At 35.2% G+C, this 23,803-nt stretch overlaps 1 protein-coding gene across 2 annotated transcripts in view; it reads right to left on the bottom strand.

The window, feature by feature from the left end:
• Positions 1 to 12,911: 12,911 nt before the first annotated feature.
• Positions 12,912 to 23,803, bottom strand: part of LOC129264906 (uncharacterized) — a 28,268-nt gene continuing 17,376 nt past the window's right edge. Inside the window, exons 3-4 of one of the 2 annotated variants that reach the window (XM_064098966.1) lie at positions 17,353 to 22,447; positions 12,912 to 13,806 (exon numbers count right to left, since the gene is read on the bottom strand). In XM_064098966.1, the coding sequence (XP_063955036.1) occupies positions 13,784 to 13,806; positions 17,353 to 22,177 (4,848 nt within the window). In that variant the 5' untranslated portion in view covers positions 22,178 to 22,447 and the 3' untranslated portion in view covers positions 12,912 to 13,783. Of the gene's footprint in view, positions 13,807 to 16,712; positions 22,448 to 23,803 lie in introns of those variants that run through there. The other variant, XM_064098962.1, reaches the window with a different exon arrangement.

The raw sequence follows: 23,803 nt of genomic DNA, 5'->3' as shown, positions 1-23,803 counted from the left end.
CACAGAATGTTCAAGGATACTTGTTTGCTCTTAAATCAAGGTTTCAAGAACTAGATCCATAAAATTTCAAAACTATGATGGCAAATCCATAAATACCCCAAACAATGTCAAATTTTGTTGACTAAATGGCTTTTGACCCTGGTCATGTGATATGAAACTCGCACATGATATTAAGGGATACATGGTTGCTCTTTTGTCCAAGTTTCATGAACTAGATCCATGAACTTTTGAAGTTATGATGACAATTCTATAAATACCTCCAACATGGCCAAAGTTCATTTACCCTAAGTGACCTTTGATCTTGATCGTGTGACCTTAAAACTAAAGCAGGATCTTTACTAATACTTGATTACCCTTATATTAAGTTTCATGAACTAGGTCCATATACTTTTTTAGTTATGATGACATTTCAAAAACTTAACGTTGGTTAAGATTTCAAAGTGGAGTCTATAGTCTCGCTCAGCGATGCAGGCGAGACAAAAATGGATTTTCGCATCCATATCAAATATTTCTTCAAAGTAGGTCAACATCTACTACTGATAGGAATGAGACAAAACTAATCTATTTCTTATGTACTAGTAACTTGGAAAGCATGCTGTATAATTAGAACTGAAATATAATTCTGTAAGAAACCAAATAAGATAGTTCTTAGTCTTCATGACATAAGAAAGAAATAATTGGTCTACATCTACTACTGATTGGAATAAGATGGAACTATATAGATCCATTTGGCATATAACCAAAAAAGCATGCTATATAACTAGAACAAACCAAAATATAATTCTATAAAAAAAACCAGTAAATAGTTCTTAGTCCTAATGATAAGACAAAAAATGGGTCTACATCTACTACTGATGGATATGAGATGGAATTTAATCCATTTCTTATATAATTAAAAGGCATGCTATATAACAAGAACAAACCAGGGAAGTGTTATAGAAGGAAATGAAACTCGAAAAGTAAGATTTTATTGCCCCCTTTAGGCAAATCCGAAGTGAAATTGAGAGGGGACACCCTGCTGATAACTGCTGGTAAGTCTCTCACCAGCCCCCAAAATACCCCTGCAGGCCGCAATGATTACGCAACCAAGGCTTACTTTTATCGCTTTCCCTGCCTCGCTCCTAATCTTCGCTCTCCTAGCCAAACGACTTCGTCTTTTGATCTCACTACCTCGGAGCCGATAACATGACGTCATTTACATGATTTCTCAATAGCTGAGTTCAGAGTGAAAAGTTATATGTACACGTTTTGGCTGCGCACCACTCTGTTGATTGCTGGAGACATGCGTAGTTATCACATTCGCACCCAGTGTAGTCTAACGATTCAGCCGATATCTCATTCATCAAATTCACTTTTCGTAAACCGGAGTAACAAGGTTTGTTATCTATTTGTTTACATTTTTGTATATGATATGATATATAGATTTCATTGTATGACCCGCTAATCTTGGCTATTCTTCTGTTATATGTAAGTGAAGAGGAATAAAATATCTTTATGATGGTAGTTGTCTCATTGGCGTGTTCTCGCGTGCCTAAAAGTTATGGTACTTCAAAGTTGGTTGATTTTCACCGAAATCTCCAGTTTGGCCGTTGATCGACTCGATTCGAGCGCCACGCGTGCATGGAAAGCGACTTTCGTGCAGCTGAATAATGGTATAAGATTGCATGGAAATGACCATGATTTATTTATTTCAGTTTATGTTCCATTATTAAATCATTAAATGCTGTGTTTGGTGGGCTTTGGGAAGTTTCATTTTAAGTTAAAGTTACCTTATATGGTTGGATCTCTGCTACATACTGTATACATTATGGATCCGTTCATCGTTAAAGACGTCTACCGTGTAGCAGTATACTATGCCTTTATATCTCTTTATACACTTAACTTTTTTATGTACCTTCTCATTATAATAATTGGTGTGTACAAGGGTGCTTGTGTGTGTGTGTGTGTGTGCCTGGTTTTTTTTTTTTTTTCCCCCAATTTAGATATTAATTATTTTTCATATTACATTTCCATTTTAAATGTTTGATTCACAAATATTTCCGTTTCACTCACTTAGCAACGCTGATTTACAACAAGAATTCAAAACATATCAGAACGATGAAACAATCTATTCTGATATCAGTATTGATGAGCTTAACTCTCAGTCTTTATATGAAACTTTTAATTCTGATACCCATGATGTTCATGATTCTTTCCTTTGTGATATTGATCCTGATAGCAATTTTTTGAGAACTTCTGTAACATGTAGATACTGGCTTGCTCATGAATTCAATAAATCCTTAGCAAACTCTAATAATGTATTCAGTATGATTCACTTCAATGCAAGAAGTTTACGAAAAAATATAGATTCCATAAACCTATTTTTACATCAATTAAAGATAAATTTTTCTGTGATTGGTATTACGGAAACTTGGATCCATGCTGGTACTCCTCTTTTATTTGACACTGATGAATATTCTTTTTATCATGTTGATAGAATGAAAAGTAGAGGTGGAGGAGTTGGTTTCTTTATAAAAAATTGTATCAATGTCTGTATTCGATCAGATATAAGTATGCCTGTAAATCTTTGTGAATCAATTTTTATTGAGATTAAGCATACAAAGAAAAAGAACATTATTATCGGCATTATTTATAGAGATCCAAAACAAGCCATATATAAGTTTAATGAATCTTTTAACATGTGTCTAGAGAAAATTCAAAAAGAAAATAAAGAAGTTTATATTATGGGAGATATGAATATTAATTTATTGCAACAATCGTTAAAATGTATAAATGATTTTGTCGATATTGTATATAGTAATTCATTTCAGCCAGTGATTGACAAACCGACTAGAATATCAAAATCTTCTGTCACGTTAATTGATAATATTTTTACGAATACCAGCTTTGATACATTTAAATCAGGTATACTTTACAGTGATGTAAGTGATCACTTACCGGTATTTCTTTTATCTGTCAATGACAACAAATACAGCAATGTTAATCACTCCACTACTGAGAATACTGATGCTTACTCTAGGAAAATAAATGATACTACCATAAATAAATTCAAGGATGATTTGTTGATCACTGACTGGAGCGAACTCTTATCAAAGTCAACTACAGAAGATGCTTATAATATTTTTTGTCTTAAATTCAAACAACTATATGATAAGAATTTTATTTGTAAAAGAATTAAAAGAAAGAATACTCCTCGTAAACCATGGTTAACAAGATCATTATTGAAATGTATACATAAAAAAGATCGTTTGTATAAGAATTTTATTCACAATTCTTCCAATATTCACATAGAAGCGAGATATAAGAGGTATAGAAATATTCTTACTGCAATTTTAAGAAAAGCAAGGAAGGAGTACTATGCTCATTTACTCGAAATTAACAGGAAAAGTATGACAAGGGTATGGCAAATAATAAATGACCTACTACATAAACAAAACAAAAATAAAAACAAATATCCTTCATATTTTATTAAAAATGGAACCAAAATTGAAAATAATGAATATATTGCAGAAGAATTTAATTCATACTTCACTAATATCTCTATGAATCTTCAAAGAGAAATTAGGTCTGATTCAGGCTCAAAAGATTTTTCCTTTTATTTACCTGAAGAGTGTAGCCAGTCTATTTATTTTCATCCAACCAATGAAAATGAATTAATAGATATTGTAAAAAATATGAAAAACACAGCCAGTTCTGGTATTGATGAAATAAGTTGTAAGGTCATTAAAAAGGTTATTCATTTTATTGCAATGCCATTGTCATATATATTCAATCTGTCACTCTGTTCAGGCGATGTTCCGGATAATATGAAGATTAGTAAGATAATTCCTTTATATAAAAAAGGCGATCCTCATATGTTTTCAAATTATCGTCCTATATCTATGTTACCGTGTCTTTCAAAAATATTGGAAAGAATTGTTTATGTAAGATTATTTAGTCATCTTGAAAAATATGCATTATTAAATAATTGTCAATATGGCTTTAGACCCCATCATTCATGTGACCTTGCAGTTGTTGATTTACAGGATCGACTAGTGACAAAAATGAATAATGGTCTTCATTCCTTAGGAATTTTTCTTGATCTTACTAAAGCATTTGATCTTATAAACCATGATATATTGTTGTACAAACTGAAGAATTTTGGTATCCGAGGTATTCCATTACAATGGTTTCATAATTACTTAACAAATAGAACTCAGTACACTTTATTCAAAAATTGCTCCTCTTCTTTTACAAATATTACTTCAGGTATTCCTCAAGGTTCAATTCTCGGTCCTTTGATTTTTCTACTATATATTAATGATTTAAGTAAATTATCAGACTTTTTTGAGTTTATCTTATTTGCTGATGACACCACAATTATTGCATCAGATCATAATCTTTTTAATTTAATAAACAAAACAAATAGTGAACTGATTAAAATTACTAACTGGTTTAATGCAAACAAACTTATTGTCAACTATGAAAAAACAAACTTTTTATATTTCTCAAACAAAAATACTGTTCATAATCAATTGAATATTTCCTTAATTATGAATAATGTCAATCTTACAATGACCAGAAATGTTAAATTTCTTGGAGTCACCCTTGATGATAAGATTAATTTCAGTGAGCATAGATTGGAAATATGTAGGAAAGTATCAAAAAGTATAGGCATTTTATTTAAACTCCAATCTATTCTTCCCGAAAAACATCTGATAATGCTATACAATTCTTTAATCCTTCCTTATTTACAATACTGTAATATTGCATGGGGAGGGACAGGTTCAACAAAACTTGAACCCTTGCACAAACTTCAGAAAAAGGCTTTACGAATTTGTACATCTTCTCATTTCCTTGCCCATTCTCAACCAATATTCTTTAGACTTAAAACGTTGAATATTTTTTATATTCATACTTACCAAACTGCTATTCTAATGTTCAAACTAAAAAAAACAATATTACCTAGCAATATCTCTCATTTTTTCAACAAAATAAGCATATTCATTCTTACAATACCCGACAAAGTTCAAAATTACACTATTCAAAAGTAGAAAATGATCGCTCACTGAGATTAATCCGTCATCAAGGTCCTCGGATATGGAATACTCTGAATGTGAATGTTACACCATGCAGCTATTTAAACTCTTTTAAACAAAAATGTAAATCAAGCTTGCTATCCACTTATAGTCACTAAATATATATATATTTTTTTCTCTCTCTAATAATTGGATAATATGTATGTACATTGTGCTTTACCGGTATTTGATGCGTCTCACTCTTTGTGGCTGGTTCACTTGAAACTTTTTTTTTTTTTTTTTTCTTTTCTTTTCATTTACAAATTTTAGAGTGACTTGTTCCAGGCACAATTGACTAGGCACAAATACCTCCCCCCCCCCCCCATGCCTGTGTGATTGACTGTGTGGTGTGGATGTGTTTGTTTTGTTTTTGCTTTGTTACTCTGTTTAAACGCTTTTTTTTATCATCTTCTTTGTGTACACAATCTACTGAATTTTTGTTCCTGGGGGGAACATTTAACCCACAAGCTTCGCTTTTTAGTTCCCCCCTTTTTCCTCATCTATTATATTATTGTACATGAATTATGAAATGCATTTTTTTTTAATGCTCTCTTTATGTATGTAAATATTTAATGACTAGAAATGCATTTATAATGTTATGTGTTGTAAATATGAATTTTATTTTTTTTACTGATATGGAAATAAAGACATTGAATTGAATTGAAAAATTGAAAATTGAAAATTGAAAAATTGAATTGAATTGAATTGAATTGAAAGTTCAGTTTCGATGGGAACGATTTTGCGTGCGGCTCAGGCTGCACATCTACCGGGATAGCGTAGGCCCGGAGCGCAGGCTTACGAGGTGTATACAGTCCCCGAAGACGAAGTCTCGTTGCAATGACAATGCAGGAGACTAACTTGTTAAGTTTTAAAGATATTTGAATTCAATTATTTATCTTGAAACCAAGAATTGTGTTTCGAAGAATATCGTCAATGTCACTGTGTTTACAATCGGCGTCCATCTTAGCAGATAAGCGTATCCCATATTGCACTGCGCGAGTCCTGTACTTCCGCACTGTCGCGACCGTGAGCGGACTTTACGACCGACCGCAGGGGATTAAGCCAATTATGGAGAATAACAACGGCTCCGCGCATGCTACAAAGGGAACTTTTCGAGTTTCATTTCCTTCTATAACACTTCCCTGAACAAACCAAAGTATAATTTCATATGAAACTGAATAATATATTTGACATGGGAAAAAAATAATAGGTCAACATCTACTCCTGATAGGAATTTGATGGAACTAAATTCATTATTTATATAATTTCAGAAGCATTCTTATTACTAGGACTAAGCAAAATGTGGATGATTTCATTTGAAACAAAATAGTATTTTTTTCTAGTATTGATGACATGGCAAAAAATAATAGGTCAACATCTACTTCTGATAGGACAGGGATGGAACTAAATTCATTGTTTATGAATGCAAAAAGTATGCTGTACAACTATAGCAAATTAAAATACAATTCCATATATCCAAAGGATGCCAGTCTACTGCTGATAGAAAATAAAATTTCTTTTCCTAATCAAATCAGGATATATTAAGGTTACATATCAATTGATGATAGAGGAGAAAATGTTAAAAATCGCTCCTTTTCTGATTTCAGTGTGGTCAGGTATTCACAATGAAAAACTAGGAAAAGATAAATATTTTACTTCAGGAAGTTGAAAAAAAAAACATTACTATATCAGTATCTTAACATCTACCCCTGATAGCAAAATAGTGCCAGTAAATCTTTTATTTTCTTGTTAAAAATGAGAATGTACGAGAAAGGAGAAAGGTTTTTTCCTTGTGTAATACTGCATGGAACATTGTCTGATCAACAGAAGTTGACCTAAATCTGTGTACATGGTGGCATTGTTTACATGGAGTTCAAGAATATTGGCACTGTCCCAATCCTCTCGGCCTTATTAACATCCCCTATAAAAATAAAACTGACCTTTCTTTATCTGATTTGGTGTTGGTATTCTTGTATGCATCAACTGACAAGACTGACCCTTAAAATGCAAATATTCTAGTATCAGGGTTTCCAAGTAAAATAGAACAGACGGGTAAAAAGACAGTTATCCAACACAGCCCTTCATAAGATGTGTGAGTTTGTGTTCCACACATAATGCCCCTTACCCCCCCCCCTCCCTCCCAACAATGTTTTTTTGTTGTTGCTGGGTATTTTTTAAAGCATATCCCATCCTCTTCCCCCTTTTAAGAGAAATATGGGGTTTGAATTTCAGTAAAGATTTTCACCACCATCATGAATCACCAGTATTACTTTGACACAGTCATCTCTGTACCCAATCACCTCACCTCATCACCTCAATCATCTCATCACAATTATCATCATCATCATCATCACCACCACCATACTTACTGTATCACCCTCTCATCATCACTATCACCATCATCATCGTCACCATCAGCATCCTTACTATAACGAATAATCATCACCATTATCCCCATCATCACCAACATCATCGGTAATCTCAAAGGGGCATTTATTAGATTTCCATTGAAGCAATAATGATTCCAATCTCAAACAAAATGACCAGATTTTAAGTGAAAATAATAAGGGTTGTCATTTTCACTATATTCTAGTTTCAATTTTGAACAAAAATCTATCAAGTGCCCCTCTTGTCATACATTGATCATCACCATCATCATCTCCATCACCTTCATGTCCGCCTATTTATATCACCACCATCATAATAGGCAAACCCATCTCCATCACTATCATCACTCCATTAAAATTTACCACCGTCAACTTCATTGTTTCACAATACCAATTATATTTAATCAATAACACAATCATCATATCAGTCTTTCACAACATCATTCATCATTTCAAGGAGCCATTATGAGAGTCGACCAGTCATCCACATGCATTCCAACAGGTCGGGAGACACTACATAATTTCAAAAACATTGATAACCAACTCTACAAAGCCTATGAAAAATGTGGCTAAACCTTGTTTGAATGAGGAGGTTCTTAAGAACTTAGAGGTCCTCCACGTTAAGAGGAAAAAATCTCTAATTTGTAGATCATACATATCGTACTAGTCCAATAAACTTTTGTCTGTCAATGACATTCATTGGAATTTTCAAAATGGATGTAAAAAAGTGGATATCATTATCATGAAGTATTTATTTTTATTCAACAAGCAAGAAAGATTCTCATCTCATTTTTAAATTATATTCTTTGAGGTTACACCACAGCATTCTAAGACTTACTGTTTCACTAAAGCATAATGTTGCAACTGGAATTCAGTCTGTCAATATAAAATATTTGGGAAAAAAGAGGAAAATTTAAGAATTTACAAATTAGTTTTTGTTCAAGCCGATCATGTGACCTGAGAAACAGCTACAAACTTTTTCTTTCCAATTTGCCATTTTTGCTGTGTGTTTTTTTGGTAATTGGTTCTTAACGTGATTATCCTTCGGCTAATTTTTTTTTTTTTTTTAATTTTCAATGTAAAAACAGCATTAATTTGGAATGATATAAAAAAATAAATTAATAACATAAAACTGTCTAGACAAAAATGTCAATTAGCTTATTGGATATATATTTCAGTCAGAATGTGGCATTTGACAAACAGAACGGTACAGATTGCATCATCGTACTATTTAAGAACAGTTATAGGGCTGGAGTCTATGGAAATTGTCCAGTCTCCAACGGGTTAAAATAATCATGCTCAGTTCTCAAAAATTCGGGTTAAGAAACAATAATGACACCACTGAAAATCAACTCATACTTTCAAAACACAGGCAATGAGAAGAAATTAAGAAAGTGACATGCCACAAGTTATTGGCCAACAATATTATGATCATCTATTCATGATTAAAAGGATTTATTTAAATCAGGAGTCAAACTAGATTGGTCCCCATCTCACCCCACTTAGGTTAGGTATTTGGGTGAATTTAAAAGCAAACTGTCATTCCGTGTTAATAAGATTGAGGTAATCCTATAATTTGTATCAATCACAGCCTCCTTTACTATTTTAATAACAGAAATGTGAATCTGAATCAATCAATAAAATCACTGAAGCTATTATGCATGTGGCATGTCACTTGTGGATTAGTTGTAACTCAAAAGCATGTAAAAACTGGAACAAAATCAGGCAACAATTTGTCAATTAAAAACATCACAAAATGAATCAGAACTCATGCAGCTTTTCATGGTAAATGATAAATGATTTAATCATAGCACTGTAGAGTACATATTAAATGGCAAAATACAAGATGCATAACCGTTATGTAAGTACACAAGGCATTATACAAAAGACATTATTAGATATGATCTGCAATATTATTTCTTTTACTAACCTACTTTTTTTCATTGATTTGCTTCAGCAGATATTCATATTAAAAGCTTTAAATGCGTAGTATATAAGCTTTATATATTAAAAATATGTAAATTTAGCTACCATTTCATACATTTAAGGAAGACTAATCTACTACACTAAGAGAAAATTATTCCAGATTTTAAATTAGAAAGTCGTACATGAATAATTATATAGAATAATATTTTGTCATTTGCTTTACATTAGTCACAATGACTAAACTTTACTTCTGTGCGGTGAAAGGCAAAACATAATAAAAATCAGAATTAAATGAATATTCCAATTCCCTCCCTTAACAAAGGAAACTTTAAAGATGTGAATTTGTTTAAAGTCTAAATATATTTCTTGGTTTTGGCACTGTGAGGATTTTTTTTAAATGAAAAAAAAAATTACTTCTTATGCAGCAGAGAAAGAGAATAAAAACTATATCAAATTGTTGGCTTTGGATAACCTCTATAAAAAAAATTATCTTATAAAAACGAAATAACCATGTATAAAACAACAGCACATAAAGGAAGCTAACTGGTTTGCATAAAACTTCATATCAAACTACAAACATGGCTAACATATAATGTACATACACATGTTCAAAAAAACCAAATACCTTCACAATAATCATAGCATATACAAGAGAGCATTACCCAAAGAAATAATGAGAAATATAAGTTTGCCAAAAGTCAAATGAAATGAAATTTGGAGATTCAATTAAGGTCAATTAAGGACATTCCATTGACTGGCTCAATGCTCTTTTGGCCTTGGAAAATTGTTGTGCCTTTTCTTTATTGTGCTGCAATAAAGATAAACAACAACTTTCTTGATTTTTTTCATTTTCCCGTTTCCATTACAAAGCAGCATTGCTAGAATATTGGAAGGTAAAAGGAAGACAGATTGATTATTGTTTTATCAAACGAAAACCACAGATAAATTCATTATAAGAATTATTTACACGAACAAACAATTAAAATAAACATGACCAAGGCTTAATACACCACCAAAGTGATACAAATTTATTTATAAAAATTTATTTATAAAAATAAAACTTTGTTGTTACAGTGCATTAACTTAGGCCCTTAGCTCAACACAATCTATTTGGTTACCATAGCAATACACTGAATGACTTTTCCTTCAAAAAAAATATTGGCAATCTTTAACCTTCATACTTTCACAAAAATTTCTTGTTTGGTGAACTTTCCTTTGTTCAAAATCATGCAGTATGGTCTTGAAAATCATCTTTCATCAAAATTAATTTGGCTGTTAAACACTTTACTCATGTTCATCCCTCCGAAAGCCCATAACTTGACACCCTAATCTAAAATATATAAATATATACTGTATAAGCAAAAATACAATGATTTTATCAGGTACCGTTTGTTTCCCGATCGTTATAAAATTTCAAAATGAATGAGGTGGCTCTTCCCTACACCTTCAATCCATTTGGTCCTAGATAGAAAAACTGTGATAGAAAAGTGACTTTATATTTACAATTCATAACCATACAACACTTACTAAAAATCATTCATGAAATTCATATAATTAATATTATTACTAAATGATTATGAAAATTTCATACTACTTGAATACTAATTATTGTGGCATAGATATTGTGTTCTACACATTAAAATTAAAAAATATGTCTACCTATGATGCTGAATTATATTTGCATTCAATGATAGAAAGTTTTAGAATTTCAGCCTTCAATGTTCATATAAAAACCTATATGTAAATAAAATAAGTAAAAGAACAAATATACATCAAACACTCAAATTGATGGGGGGGTTTATCTACAGACCATTACAGATAAATAAGAAATAAAAAATCAGAGCCTTAATTGTATCTTGATCAAAATATATAATATGTCAAGGGTCGTGCCACGGTTTCATTAGGAGGTAAGAGGATTAAGGGTCCTATAACACAAAGGTTAGCAATTGATCGTATGCTTGATTTTCATGGTGATTGTACATTGTAGTCAATGGAATCAATCGTAGAAAAATGTTCTACGACCATTGCTAAGGTTTGTGTTACGGGCCCCAGATGCAAGTTTTATTCATTTTAGATTTTAAAAAAATTGTATTTCAGAGTAGCATGACAAAGCCATCCCTCTTCTTCTTACCTTCTATTTTTCCCCTTTCATCCTTATCTTCTTTTTCCTGTATTATTTTCTTTTCTTAAGCACTTGAAATTTTAAAGGTGCAACATTGCCCTCCCCCACTCTGCCTGTGGCACCACCCCTGAGTTACAAATACAAAAATCAATTCACAAAGAAAAAGAAACAAATTACAAGAAATTTGATGAATAAACAAGTCATCCTACTTGCATATCGATTTCTTCCCCTTCCCCTTTCATCAAATGGCAGCTCATTAATTATTCATAAATCTACATCTTGGTATAAGTTTTAATTTTGATTCCTAATACATAAATGGACTTTAGTCAAACATGCAATGAAAATGAAATACAAAATTTGCTTCAAACTACTTGTACAAACATTTAATGGATATATTTTTTCTCTATTCAACTATATTAGTTTTATACACAGTAAGATTGGATAAATTTATGATATGTTAGTATAATATCAAAATATATGCAACACAAACCATGATAACATGATAAATATGTGAATGATGATATAACATATGAAAAATGAAAAATCATGACATGAAAATAATATTTATGATTATATATTATATTTATACAATGAATACACAAAATGAATAAAATAAAATATTAAATCAACAAATTGAAAGCTTTAACATTTCATGCAAAGCAAAACAAATCAGAACAAATAAAGCAAAACATAGGTTACAAGTTGAATTCAATGAAACAATGCTATTGAAATCATCACCATGGAAACACCCACAACCTTCATTGCACTTCCAACCACCATAACAAAGACACCACGCCCTTTAATCAAAAATAGCAATAATATTATATACATGTAGTATACAAATGCAATGGCTAACTCTTCTCCACCACTTACACGTGGTAAATTTCTTTACAAATCTGGAGGAAAAGAAATAGGGCTCAATCCCCCACTGCATAGATATCACCAGCATCGATATACAGCTAACCCCAATCCTAACCTTTGAAAATAAGATTACCCCTTCTCCACAGCACAACCCTAACCCAGTTCCTACATCTCTAGCCTTCAAACTATCCTTGATCCACAAGCTAACCCCATCTGTAAGCTAATCCTACCTCCAACACTAACCCCTATCATGATCTTTACTCTAATCCTAATTCTAATCCAAATATATTGTTGAAACTAGCATGACAACACATTTTACTTGAGTAATACTTTGTATGAAAGTCCCAATTAATGATGGGCATGGGTTAGGTGTTTTTTTTATCAAAACGGTATTCAATGTACACCTGAAACAAATACCTTTCGTAAGAATTTAGATATTTCAGAATAGCATGTATGAATTCAAATTTTGTAAAGTAGAGTATTACTTTATATATTAACTTTAACTTTCATTGTAATTCGTAAACTTTAAAGCACATTTCACATTTTTATTTTTTTTTTCTCATACTTATAATTGTTTCCATTGTGGCAGTGACACAGCAAAAACATTTAAAAGATGATTGATAAGATATGAATGCTGAGCATTTCAAATACATACTATAAAAATACATTATAATTAAGACGAATTGACAGAAATTTATTTAACTATGAGCACCAAAACCTGATCAGAGTCTGATGAAATGGTATGCCAAATATCAAATCTTTTTAAAGGAAATTTTACAAAATGTTATATCTATACATGTGAAGCACCCGATTTGTTAAAAAGTGGCAAGAAAAGCTACATGTATGTGGTTTTCAGTTAAGTGATCACCATGGTGTATGTACATATCATATTAGTTAGATGACCTGTACAACTGCAATGTAATAACAGGGCAATTCCATAAAATGATCAACCTTTTTGTACATCCGACCCCTATTTTTCTTAAGTTTTATCACTCCATAAACTAAGTCATAGTCCTTTGAGAACATTACAGACTGTAAAGAGAACAAGAAATCAGAGAAAGAAAATTTCATGAAGGTCCCTCATATAGGGGGTCGGACATACATATTTTATGGAATTGCCCAACAGTGTCTTGTTAGTAAGTAAACCCAGTTGAAGCAGAAAACCAGAAAGTGAGTTATTATAAGATGGCAGAGCACTCTAAAGACAGCCATTGTACCCCCCCCCCTCGGTAATTAGGGCCAGTCTACTGTCTTCTTGCATGCTAATGAACTTTCAAGGTCTCTATTACTAATCATAAAAAAGGCCAGGGCCCGGGGGGGGGGGGGCTGTTTCATAAAAGACTTACAACTGTTTGCCATTATGTCAACTACCATGGTATCATGTCTCAGCAGCCAATCACCATCAAGGATTCTATAGTACTTGCCATATTTTAACACTTTATGAAACAGACCCCTGGATTTGTTGGATAAACAGGAGATATGGTTGAAAGATCTACAGAAGATACATGTATCAGAATCCTGCTATCAAGGAAAGGTATTGATCAAAAGAAAGAGCAAAGTTAAAAAACAGAGTTCTTGTTTCCGGGAGAAAAAAACAAAATCACCAGGCTAAAATGTGTTTGAATACAACAACCATTTAAAATGGATCTGGAGAAATTAATCCACCCCATCCCCCCCCCCTTATTGATCAAGAGTAGTTAATTAATTTCCGAAAGCCTCATCATCATAAAGCCAAATATTTTGAAGCAGACTGGAGCCCAAAGTGGAAATTTCAGATGTACCGGTATACACAATGAGAATGAGAGAGAGGCGCAGATACAAATGTTTACCAACAGAGGGAGCTCTTGCATTGAGCTGCACACACAGATTGGGTTTTCAGGGCACACATGAGTAATTCAGAGTGATTCCATTCACTCACGTGTTAAATCAGATCTCATTAAAAATCAATCCCTTAAGAGATTTTGCCTTAATTCCCTGACATTGATCACATTGAATAGTACATTAAAACCGTACTTGTCCAGCTCAAACAAAAGTTAAATGGCCTGAAATAAAACTGACAATAATTTTGGTCAGTTCACTGCAAAAAAACTGGAACTGCATTGCGGATAGTACTAATTAAAATACAAAAATGCAGTCTAGCCTCTCCAAAGGCCCTTATCATGAAAGAGTGTGATGAAGGCATTATTCCTATCATTTATATTTTTATATACAAACATGTTGTGTATTTTGATGAATTATTCTAATAAATAAAGTCATGTGATCTTTACTTACACCTGTCTAGAACGCACTGCACGCGGATGAATAACTCATGTGTGCCCTTCAAGGATTGAATACTGCCAGATTCCCAAATCTAGTAATTATTACCTTTGTGTTTGTGACAAAGAATAGCAGGGCTTAAGTACCAGGAACAGAAACCTCATAAACTCACTTTGTAAGGAAATTAATCAGAATGACCAAAGAAAAGATAAGGTATCTAAATAGCAACTTTTTGCATTGCTTTTATGAAACCACATATAAATAATGCTAGATAAATAGATGCAGATAGAAGTGGTTTTCAAAAAATAATGAGTTTATATTTTCTTAATGAGTTGAATGAGTTCATGTGTTTTTATATGGTCATATTATTAGCATCTACATGTATATGTATTATCTGCATAAAATTCAGATGTTCATCTGTGATGAAATAAACCAACATACTGCCTACATCTCAGCCTTCTCCTGTCATATATTTTAATGACATTAAATAATACAAACCATATACCTTTTTAGAGCTTCTCTCCTACTATAAAGGCATTATGGCACAAGATAAGATACGACTAGCAAAGTCAGCACCACCACCATAAATATATGCAGCAAACACAACCAATAAATGTTACTGTTAGAAATAGCCATATTTACATAAGAAACCCGGGAAATAATAAATTAAAGAATAATGCTGTCCCTCTTCACGGATGATGCTTAGTACTTTCTCGGACAAAATCTAACATTGAAATAATTGTCCATAAGAAAGTCAATGCTTTATTGTGTTTGGATAAAGAGATAACTAAATCCATGACAGGGATGGGGAGGGGGCTGAAAAAAACCGCTATGCACAAGCAAAATAAATTTTCAAAATCTCAACATTAGACATGTATACATGAAATAAGATACTTTGAACACACAAGGCAGCACCATTGGGTTACAGCATGAAGTTTGATATAAGATAAATATTGAACTTCCCATCTTAGTAGGGGGCTCAGTGGGAGGATCAAATTACTGAAATGTACACAAAATGGAAAAGATATTAATATCTGACCTCACAGCCCAACTTAAACCTGTTCAGACAGAAAAAAAACTGTGAGATGGCTAAGTCTAAATGGTAGGTCTAATAGTTTGGTGGACTGAATGATGATTAAGGAAATTTTATCAAGCTATTGATAGAACATCGTCTTTGGTGCAGTTGTTGATGTTTATACGGTTTATGGCACTATCAAATCAATCTTTGATAATTATCGCCAGGCTGGTGCCGGAGGGCTTTCGACAGCCCCAATACAGCTCGTTTTATGATGCTTTACATGAGAATTATTTAGGGGAGGTTTCATGAAGCTGTTTGTAAAGTAATATTTAAGTAAACAATGACTTTATGAATCACCGGATTATAAAGCACCAAAATTAAAAAGCATAATTAATAGTGATGTATTGACTTTGACTGATTTAAACATTGATATATATTTTCAGGTATTTCTACATAAGCTCATATAAGTGAGACAACATTTGGCTTGCCATATCCTGGTATACGTATAAGTTCTGTATTACTTTACAACTGCTTCAGAAATAACCCCTGACAAATTGTACTTTTTTAGAAATGTGCTCAACAAAAATGCCCCTTTGAGAAAGAAATATTTAGCTTTCCTATAAAGCTTTGATATTAAAATCTGGGACAGGAGATACCGTCTTGGGTAGGAAAGTAAGGGAGTTTTTAAAGCTAATGCCCTTCTGGCATTGGAATCTAGTCTATGATACTCAACTCCATCCAATAGTCTGATGAAAATGGATTAGAAATAATCAGATAGGTACAGAGCATTATACTTTATAGCAGAAAGATTTAAGCCTTTACCTTTCAGAAATAATCACCAATGTTTAATAAAAAAATAAAAAAAGAAGAAAACTGTGAAATATATAATGGTGTGAAAAGAAATGTCAGTACAATTTTTGCTTTGAAATTGTAAATACTAGAGTAATATACATTTTGAGTAGTTGAGTCACAGTGTGTGAAATGTGTATACATATGATAATAAATACATGAGAGTGACCATGCAGATACCAAAACAATGGTAAAACAAGAATGTTTAACATATTTTGTAGCTTTTTCTTATATCTGAAATAATTCTTTTATGTTTTTATCTACTATAATTTTATAGTGGAATTAATGTATATCATCAATCACAGAAAACCCTAATTAATGGAATCATGTTTTTTTTTCAAAACTTTTGATTCATGTAAGTAAGCTGCATACAACCCTGTCAATTGAAATTCCAAAATTCATCAAAATCACTTTTGTATTGACAGAGTTTCCAATTTCTGCTGTGAAAAAAATTGAGAATAGTGTTATATAGACTTACATGTATAATAGGCTAAATATACATTATGGCCCGTATTCTTAACTACAGTTTAACTTAAACCATAGTCTAAGTCAGAGCTGAAAATTATGGGAAGCTTTAAGTGTGAAATATTCATTTACACTGACTGTTGTTTGTAATTTTACTCAGATATGTCCAATGATTGATGGTGAAGAAAACTATTGTATTTATCACTTCAAGGCAGTTTCTAATGCCTTGAGAGCCAAACGTAATGCCAAATTGACCAACTATATACCAAGAATGGTGTTTCATTTGGCTTTCCATATTAACAACAACTTTATACCAGAATTCAAATTAAACCAAGTTCAGGATACGGGCCTATGACATTGACTCGCTGATGCATCATACATCCTCAACCTCTGCTAGTGGGCAGTTCTTACCTTCCAAGTCTGCCTCATCACCTCCCGAAGACTCATAGTCCTCCTCATCGGCCAAGGGGATGTATCCACCAGGTGAAAAGGATTGGTTAGGTTTGGTTTCTGGAGTTGTGTTGTTTTGCCTATAGGACCCAGACACCATTTGCATCAGGGATTCAACAGACGAGGTTCGTTCTGGATCAGGAAGAGACATCTCTACAGCCTGGTGGTCCATCATGATGTCCTGGTACTCATCCACCATGTCATCAAAAGGTTGAGCCAGAGCTGCACTGTCCACTGTAGAGACAGAGTCCCTGCAACCAGCCAGCTGGAGGTGTGCCTGGCTTTCTTTGAATTTAGTTACGGCTGGAGCAGGAGGTGGTTTTGTAAGGACAGCCCTCTTCACTTTTGGACTCTCCACAAACTTTACACTCTGCATGACTGGTGGAGGCAGGTTGGCAGGATAGTGGTGACTGTTCATCTTCTTGTTGGTATTGGCTTTGGTTGGAATCGGACTTGGCCCCCTGTTGTTGTCTTCTCCAGAGAAGAAAACTTCCCTCGTTGTTTTACGCTGCTGACGGCTGGCACGTAGATCGGGACTAGGCACATGGACATACTCTGGAGCAACAAGTTTGACTTTCACTTTAACAGGTCTCTCAGGACTACTGTCTGAGCTGAAACCGAGGTTGTCTGATGATTTGGGGTGCCTATAAAGTTTAGTGTTAGTGCCAGGAGGAACGGGTCGAGGTGTTTTGTCTTCATCTGATGTTGACTCATGACCACAAGCAGGATTATATTCATCATTCTTGACCATCTTTTTTGGATGTGTGGCCTGCCTGTAAGGGAAAAATTCCTGTCCCTTCTTTGCTTTACCAGGCTTCTCTTGCAATTCTCCACCATCAAGTCTGTGCAGAGTAGGTCTCATTTCAGAAACATCTGATGTTGCTCTCTTTCCCTTTTTGCGATGTTTGCCAGATCCTGGAGTGGCATGAACACCAATAAGCTCTTGTAGTTCTGCAACCTTCTGTGCAAGCAATGGAATCTCGGCAGCCCGATGATCAAATGGCCTATAGTACTGCGGATGGAGTATCTCATCTGCATCTTGATCAGCCTCAGTGTGGATGGTTTGGAGTTGATTCAAGGCATATTCAAAGTCAGCACTGTCCCTTCCTCGAATCCTCTTTCCTGCAACATGGGTCGCCAACAGATGCCCATTTTGTTCCAGTGAAGAAATGGCATCATTTTCCCCATCTTTTGGAGCTAGATTTGGCTCACTGCCAGCACGATGCATTTTCAACTGGTTTTTTACCTTTTCTAGAATTTCTTGCTTTTTGTTAAGGCGTTCCATTTCAAGCTTCCTCTGTTGGAACAGTTGTGCACCCATCGATAAACGCTTGGCACTGGAATCCCCTTCAGCTAACTCAACAGACGTACTTGAAACCTTGCAACTCTCAGACTTTCCTTCTCTCGCACGGGAATTAAGTCTTGGAAGACTTTGGCTCCTCCTTCCTTTTAGTCCTGGGCCTGTACCTTGGCCACGCTGTCTCAGGCGGTCATAGTAAGCATGCCTCTCATCGGGTTTGGATTGATCATTATCAGAGTACATTTCACTTTGGTTAACAGGAGATGGGCTTCTCTGGGCTTTTTTAACCGTAGGTGGTTCGGCAAAACTTTGCTTTACTGTTTGCTTCTTGATTTCAGGTTCCCTAGCAGAATGGTCTTTGGGCCACTTGATGCTGCCATACATTGCTTTGGGCTGAGAATCAACTTTCTTGTGGGTATTGCTTGGTGTTGCTTCATCTTGGTTTTTGTGGCTGACTACGCTAAGGATCTCTTCTTCCCTAGATAGAGGCTTCAAACTCTCAAAGAAGGCCCTTCTATCTTTAGCATTTATAGGCTTAGTATCCTCTTCACTTTCATCTGGACTTTCTTGCTTTACATCTAGTCTACTTTCGTCCCTGTAGGATGTATTGGTGGCACGAAGCTCAGCAGAGAGTGGACGAGCATATGTTTGAGTTTTTCGTTCTGTTGTATCAACAACTTCACAAGGAACAGCGGTTGCTGTGATATATTGCTCATTGTAATATGCAGACGGGCGACTGTGCACTTTTCCAGAAATTTCATATGTCTGCGTCTGTGTATCTTTAGAATCCCTTCGAACAGCACGTTTGCCGTAACAAGTGTCATCTTTGATTGCTTGGTTGGATTGCTGGGCATCTCTCACCAATATACTCTTCAAGTCAGCTGAGGCTCGCCTAGGGGGTACGACTTCATCAAGACCACCATTCGTTTCAACATCCCTGTTGATTTTCTTTATAAGATCTTTGACAGGTACAGTGGGTACATTGTCTACTTCATTTTCTTTCCCTGTACCTCCAAAACGATACTCAGTATCAGAAAATCTTTCCCTGTCAAGAAGCGAGTTCCCAGGTTGACGTGTCTGCTGGTTTTGTTGTCTTTCGAACTCTGGACTAGAATGATACCCTGAAGACAGGCTTGCTCCTCTGTAATGGTCTTTTGGATTTGAATAGTTAACCTGCTCCTTTTTAGGTTCAATCTGTGAGGATGCAATCTTCTTCTGAGCTTGGCGTGGAGCTTGTTGATTGTAGCCAGCTGATTGTCTTTGCCTGTACAATACAGATTCATTGCCCATAGAGCCATCTTGAGATACTGTGCTCTGGACACTCTGTCTCCGTTCATACTCCTCTTGCTGTCGTCTCCAGGCTAGATCTCCCTGGTTTGTTTGGTATTCCATCTGTGACCTTACTGGAGAATAACTTCCACGCTGGGAATACCCATTTTGCACAGGGCTCTTCTGACTGTATTGGTTGGGTGATGGTTTGGGCACGTTTACAGGCTGTTTCATTACAGGTGATACCTTCCCATTTTCGATCTCCACAAACTCCCTTTGCATAGGCTCTGGACTTAACTCTGGACTTGGTGAGGTGGGTACTACTTGAGAGACCAGGCAGAAGATAGTCTGTTTCCCAGAATCCACTTGTTTTACAGAATTGACTGAATTCTCTGGGTCAGAAGGAACTGGTGACCTTATTGTCATCTGTGCTGGATAATCTTCAGGCCAGTCCTTTGGGAGAAGAGAAGATCCGTTGTTTTCTGCATATTTTTCATTGTATATTTCTTGCTGGCTGTGTTTATGGCTATCAATACCATATTCTCCATTGGAATAGCTTTTCTCATTAGGTTCAGAATATTGTTGACTGCTCTTGGGACTTATCCCATACTGATTTCTATAGGTGGAATTATTGGGGGGATTCTTTGGTGATGCAGATGCTACTCCAAATGCTGAATTTTTAGACCGCTCTAAACTTGGATAAAGTCCATCATCTGAAGCAGGTTGTTCTATGGCACTCCTGGGTCTTCCTTGGCTAAATGCGTTCTGTGGCTGTCTCGGAACACCACCGAGGCTTGTAGGTCGTTTGAATTTCTTCATATGCTGATCATAGGCTTTCACTTCCCTTACTGTGCGCAGTGAGTTTGTTTGTTTTGGCTGCATCTGACTTACTTGCTGACTCGGCTCTTTCCACTGCATATCTCTGGGTTCCAACTCTGCTTGAAACTCTGGATAGTAATTGAAATTTGCTTTACTTGGTTTACTGGTCGGTGAAGAGGGGTAACTGTTGGAAGGGGGTGTCTGGTTGATTGCAAACATATCAGGCTCTCTGGACTTCTTGTAGGTAGGCTCTCTGAGGTCAATCTCTCCATCACTTCGATAAACTGGTCTTGGACCCTCAGGGACTTTGTCATTTGGGGGCAAAACCAGGGGCCTTGCATTGCTGGTGGGTCTAGACGGAACTACGTTTTTCTCTTTGATCCAAGAATTCCCATATGGATCTGAATTCAGCTTTGGTTTCTGCTGCTGATTGTGAGGTTTCTGTTGATAATCTTCTCCATAAGAGGTTGGAGGGTTTTCAAAAGAAAATGGGTTATAAGGGCTGGAAGAGTGCAGAAAGTGACTTGGATCAGGACTATAGGGGTCACTGGGTGACCATGTGCTATTTCTATCTACTTGGTATCCATTTGATGATGGTTGATGACTCCTGGAATACCTTCCATTTTGCCTTTCAGGAGACAAGTCTCGTTTGCCATAGTGATCACTGTATCCATTGTCTCGAGTACTATATTGGTTTTGCCTTCTGTTGTGTGACCCGTCTTGTTGACCATAATAATCACCATTTGTTTCATGGGTTCGATTGTCATAGTGCTTCTGATTTCTGTCCAAAGAGCGGTCACGCTTGCCATAGTGACTACTTTGGTCATACTGTTGATTATCATGTCTCTGCTTTTTCTCATGTGACGTATCACGCTTACTGGAGCGATCATCAGGGGCATACTGGCGAGTATCATATTTCTGCTTTCTTTCAGGAGATTGCTGTCTTCTTGGGGGAGACCTTGAGTATTCTTTAGATGGAGACCATGATCTTTCTCTCTGTTTGGAACCTGATGAGGTATGACCAATAAGAGGACTCACCTTCCAGTTCTTTGGACTGCTAGATCCAGATGAGGGACTGCAGATCTCGTATTCACTGGTCGAAGTTGTGAATTCAGTGTCCGGCCCTTCGGGAATATGGACTCTGTTGAGAGATTCCTGTCGACGTGGTGGTTTAGGTGGTCCTCGAGGAGATGTAGAAGACCCTGGGCCATAATGTCCTGGCAACGATCCACGTCTGTTCTTCCCTCTGCTATCCTGAGAGTAGTGGCTTGGTAGCGATCCTGATCTTTTTTCCCCTCTATCCTCATACCTTTGCCGCTGACTGTTGATTCGCATGAGCTCTTCATCATCTTCTCGACTGTACCTCCGTTCATTGCCCGATCGGTTGTGATGATGCATACTGGAGGAACCATTCCTAGAGTCTCCTGTAGAATGACGATACCGTCTGTCTTCTCTGGGTGGGCGTTCGTGTCTGCTACGAGAGTAGCCCTGGCCCTGTGACTGGTGATGTTTGGGGGCTCGAGGGCGCTCTGGGCTACTTCGACTGTTGCTGCTACTTGGTTTGGTGATGTAATCAAAGTGGGTTGCCTTTACAGGATGTGCTTTCCCATTCGTCTCATTTTCTTTGCCCTTTTTCTCCTTCCCTGGTGACAGGAGGCCTGAAAGGCCCTGAAAGAAAGAAAAAAAGAGAAAAAAAATCATAAGATTGTTTTCAAAGCAGTCTAGGAAATTACTCAAATGCATACTATCACTGTCAACGAGACATACAATGATATATTTTCAAATCATAATTTTGTACCTCAAGGTGAATGAAAAATATCGGGGGAAGTATGAATAACTTTTAATTCAATGAACTGTTGATTGTACACTGAAGATATCACCTTTAAAAACTGTCTTTGCAAACCAGATAATACAAAGATATAAACCACATGACAAACTTAGTCGAATAGAAATATGGGAGACACTGACTGCTTTGGAGTGTAACTATTTTTTAAAGAAATTCATTGATAAAAACGTCTTTCATGAAAAGTGAAGATAGATTAGAAACCAAAACAAAATGTGACCATGGTTTAAAAATATAATGGAAATAATTTGTTTGTATTGTTTGTGACATTTCAGAGGTAAATAAGGGCTGTATTTCATGGTTCCAGTGTCATGATTTGTAAATGAACATTCCTCAAATGCACACATATACAAATTCACTTATTCATTTCAAATGTCTTTTGCAAAGACCCTCTGACCCCCAAAAGATGAAATGGATCAAAAACGAATTAAACAAATGAGTGGATTTAAAATCTTTCCCTCCAGACTCAAGGGTAAAATTCTGGAAGGAAGAAAACCACAAAGACAATAATAAGAATTTCTCAAATCATGGACTGACAGGCAAATATTGAAAATGTCATAGAACAAGTCCCCTACATGGACTGCTGTGGGCAAATTCATCCATCATGGTTGCTTGCCTTTTGACAATTTTTGAAAACTCTCAAGAGATAGCCTTTGATCTACGATTGCAGACTAGGAGCTATTTATATTAAAGAAACCCTAAATTAGAAGCCATTGTTTCTGTCATTTCATGTCATTGGAAAGTTTTATGCAAGCTCAAGTCTCTCCCTCTCTCTATGACTCTATCTCTCTCTCTCTCGCTCTCTCTCTCTTTCATAAGAGACTACTTTAATAAGTTTAGAGAAATTATAAAATCACATGAAGATACAATAGATAGTAAATAAAGAGGCTTTAATAGGAGGTAAAAATAATAAGTGAACAAATTTTCGGCATTACTCCTATGTGTTTAAGATCGCATGCTCGATCTGTAATGAAAATCATAAGTCAGAAAAAATTGGAACCAGTGGGATTCGAACCCGTCATCTACTGCCGAAAATTTGTTCACAAATTAAGATACAATAGATTCCTCGTTCCTTATAAAACTTCATCCATATCTTTATGTAAATTTTTTTTTTTTTAGAAACTTCCTTCTATATTCAAGAATGACCAACAGTCATTTCAAGGAATTCCTCAAAAGGCAAA

The sequence above is a fragment of the Lytechinus pictus genome, chromosome 1, assembly GCF_037042905.1.
Source record: "Lytechinus pictus isolate F3 Inbred chromosome 1, Lp3.0, whole genome shotgun sequence".
Lineage (NCBI taxonomy): Eukaryota > Metazoa > Echinodermata > Echinoidea > Temnopleuroida > Toxopneustidae > Lytechinus > Lytechinus pictus.
This window is presented reverse-complemented; position numbering and strand designations above follow the sequence as displayed.